This window comes from Selaginella moellendorffii, unplaced genomic scaffold, assembly GCF_000143415.4.
Source record: "Selaginella moellendorffii unplaced genomic scaffold, v1.0 SELMOscaffold_5, whole genome shotgun sequence".
In the NCBI taxonomy this organism is placed as follows: Eukaryota; Viridiplantae; Streptophyta; class Lycopodiopsida; order Selaginellales; family Selaginellaceae; genus Selaginella; species Selaginella moellendorffii.
In genome coordinates this window covers 4074873-4078358 of record NW_003314266.1, presented here as the reverse complement: position 1 = coordinate 4078358, position 3486 = coordinate 4074873, and the positions used below count along the sequence as shown (strand labels likewise).

The 3486-nt window shown below is 47.2% G+C and overlaps 1 protein-coding gene across 1 annotated transcript; it reads right to left on the bottom strand.

Moving 5' to 3' along the window:
• Positions 1-1697: 1697 nt before the first annotated feature.
• On the bottom strand, positions 1698-2778 carry LOC9633957 (G-type lectin S-receptor-like serine/threonine-protein kinase SD2-5). Its single transcript, XM_002964980.2, has one exon. The coding sequence runs from the start codon at positions 2765-2767 to the stop codon at positions 1730-1732; it is 1038 nt and encodes a 345-aa protein (XP_002965026.2). The 5' UTR covers positions 2768-2778; the 3' UTR covers positions 1698-1729.
• Positions 2779-3486: the final 708 nt, after the last annotated feature.

The following is a 3486-nucleotide window of genomic DNA, read 5'->3' as shown; positions in this document are numbered from 1 at the left end:
AAATGGACAAATTTCTCATTTCTATCGGATTTTCAAGAAATGCTGCTGATCAGAACGTGTACCAGAAACATGTTGAAAAGACGATGGTCCTTATTGCGTTATATGTCGACGATTTGATCTTACTAGCAAATTGTCTTTCTTTTCTACATAAGATCAAAGAGCAGCTCTCTTCTCAATTTGAGATGTACGATCTTGGAGATATTAATTTGTCTTGGTCTTAATATTATTGGAGACCGGTCCCGTGGAACTATTCATCTTTCTCAGCAGCGCTATGTGGACGAAATTCTCAAACGCTTTAATATGCACGACAGTACTCCAGTTTCCACACCTATGGAGCTTACTCTTCAGCTTTCTAAAACTCAGTCACCAACCACTGAAGCTGAGAGCAATTCCATGGAGAGGATTCCGTATCGTGCAGCTGTTGGTAGTCTGATTTATCTTGTTATTTGTACCGGCCCAGATTTAGCGCATGCAGTGGGAGTCGTGGCGAAATCCTTGGCGCTTACATATTCTCGTGTCCCAGATGAGCAATTCCACTTGCGCGGCTACTGCGACTCAGATTGGGCTGGTGACAAAGACACCCGCAAATCTACATCCGCCTACGTTTTTATTCTCGGTGCCTCAACTTTGACTTGGAGGAGCAAGAAACAGAGCATCACAGCTCTGTCGTCTACTGAAGCCGAATATATTTCTGCGTGCTCAGCGTGCAAAGAGGCTGTCTGGATTCGCTTATTGCTCACAGAGCTTGGACATTTTCTTGTTCAGCCCACGATGTTACTTTGTGACAACATTAGCGCTATTGCTCTTTCAGCTACATCAAAGTTCCATGACAGAACTAAGCACATTCAGCTCCGTTATCACTATGTCCGAGAGCAGGTCCAGCGGGCATTATTGTCCTCCAATTTTGCTCTACCACTGAGCAGCTTGCTGATATGCTGACCAAGTCTCTTCCACAGGATAAATTTGCTCTCAATTGCAACCGTTTACAGTTGCAGGAGAAACAGGAGCGGTCGTGAGGTGCTGGCGCAGCTATTGCGTACTCGCGCATGAGAGAGAGAGAGTCTGAGTTACTGCGCCAGAGTGGGAGTGTTAGTCCTAGTCAAAGTCATTATTATGATAGATTCTGTGATATTATGACCTGTTTAAATTTGGCCACGGCCATGACCATGTACCCTGTTTTCTCTCTTACTCAGATCATTATCACTTGTGGTTTTAGTCTTGGACAGGAAAGGTGGTGAAGAATGGAACTGGAAGAAAGTATCCAGTTTGCCAAGAGTACCCAAGCATGTAATAAAGAACAACAGCTATGTACTGTACAATGCTAGGTACGCATGGAAACCTTACCTTTCTGACCGTGGGCAAATGGATTGTTGTTTTTGATTCCCAGAACTTGAGCTTGACATGAAAGAGACTTTTTTGCGGAAATCTTATTCGGTTGGAGCCAAGTTTGCATGCCAACAAGCCGAGCGATCCCAGGAGAATTTGTGCGAGCTGGTTCACTAATGTATCTGTTAAATTCGGAACGTTCTCAAATAAGAGTTATGCACAAAAGTGTTTTTTTTAATCTCCTAGTTTTTTTTATCAGATTTGGAGGTTCTTTTCAAGACTGGAATGTCGTGGCTAGAGATTGGAAAAAAAAACCAGCAAAGGCAACTTGCACTTAGACGCTTTTTCTGTCCTGACTAATTTTCTTAGTAAAAGATGCAAAAACTCAATTAGTATTTGAATTTTAGGGCTCATGGGCTAAAGGGTTTTTGGTGATGTATGTGAATGTCGCGATGTCGCCGCTCGAGGTGATGGTGAGGATTCCAGGCGCTTGGACATCGAACTGGAAGGTAAGCGGCGGCTCCTCGATCTCCTCCTCGCTCTCCAGCATTCGCACTACTGCATCCATTGTCGGTCTAGCTGCTGGATCATCTTGCGTGCACCAGAATGCGATGTGGATCATATTCTTTGCCTGCCTTGTGTCTGCCGAGTCCTTGACGCTCGGATCCACCACTTGCATCGTGTTCCCTTTCCGGATTTCGCTCATGGCCCAGGCTGGGAAGTACCAGCTCAGTGGCGACTCCATCTTGGAGCAGTCTAGATTTTTCCTGCCGCCAATGAGCTCCAGGAGCACCATTCCATAGCTGTAGACGTCGCATTTCTTGGTCGCTGTTGAGTGTAGCAGCCACTCTGGAGCTAGATATCCTGGAGTTCCTCTCACTCCAGTGACCACTCCATTTTGATCTCTGTCCATGAGTAGCTTCGCCATGCCAAAGTCTGCGACTTTGGCCTCAAACTTGTCACCCAGGAGGATGTTTTGTGGCTTGATATCCAAGTGGATGATCGAGTCTCTGGATTCCTCGTGCAAGTAGGCCAGTCCTCGAGCAGTGTCGAGGGCAATGCTGTGTCGAAGTTTCCAGTCCAGTTTGTCCTTGTTGTCGGAGAAAATCCATCTGTCCAAGGAACCATTGGGCATGAGCTCGTAGACGAGCAGCCTGTGTGAAGCATCGGCACAGAAGCCATAGAGTTTGACAATGTTGATGTGGCTTATGTTTCCCAGAGCCGAGACTTCTGTTACAAACTCCTTTTGTCCGTGCTGTGTGCTGAGTTTCTTCACTGCCAGCTTCATCCCGTTGTGAAGCATTCCTTCGTACACTGTGCCGCAACCTCCGCTTCCTAAAACCTTTGTGAATCCTTTTGTTGCAGAGTATAGGCTGCTGAACGAGAACCTGTAAGGCGAAGCTTGTACACCGGTAAGGAAACTGTTTAGTTCCTTGAGCATGACCCTCCTTCGATGCAGGATCGTGAAAAGGAACGCAAAAGTTACAATGGCTACAGCAGCTCCTCCAGAGGTAATTCCGATCACTAGGAGCTTTGGAGTGTCTGACGATGAGTTGTCAACAGGCACTAACCTGGAGTAATTCTGGTACTTCAGAAAGCCGAACAGTTGCTGAGTCTTGTTCGAGTCTACCGTCAAGCTTCCCAGGACGTCTTCTACGAAAAAGCAATTCTGGAGCGCCTGGTCGAAAAAGAACGCCGCACAGGAGCAAGTGGATTTGCATTGCTCGAAGCAATCTTGCATTGCAGCGCCTGTTCTATCGGGAGGGTTGAAAGTGTTGGCGAAGTACGATGCACCTGCGAGTGTTACAAAGTCGGTCTCGTACCTGGAGCTGCAGTTTGCAAGAGAAGACCATTCTGGCTGGGCACAACTTCCAAGTGCTGAGGTAGTAGAGTTGTTTGCTTCGTTGGTCAGGCACTGACACTGCTTTCCTTTCTCGAGCAGCCCATAGCTCCCGCATGGCGCTGGCGGTGGAAAGAACTGACTCGTGCTATCGAGCTCCCAGCTTCCATTTGCCAACTCTCGCCTGTATGAAACCATGGTCCCATCATCGGCAAGCTGGAAATACCTCATTGTGGTGTTCCCTGGGAATATTTCCCCGGACAGTGGAGAGCCACACGGCTGTTCGTTACCACCAACACGTACAGGTTCGTACACCATGC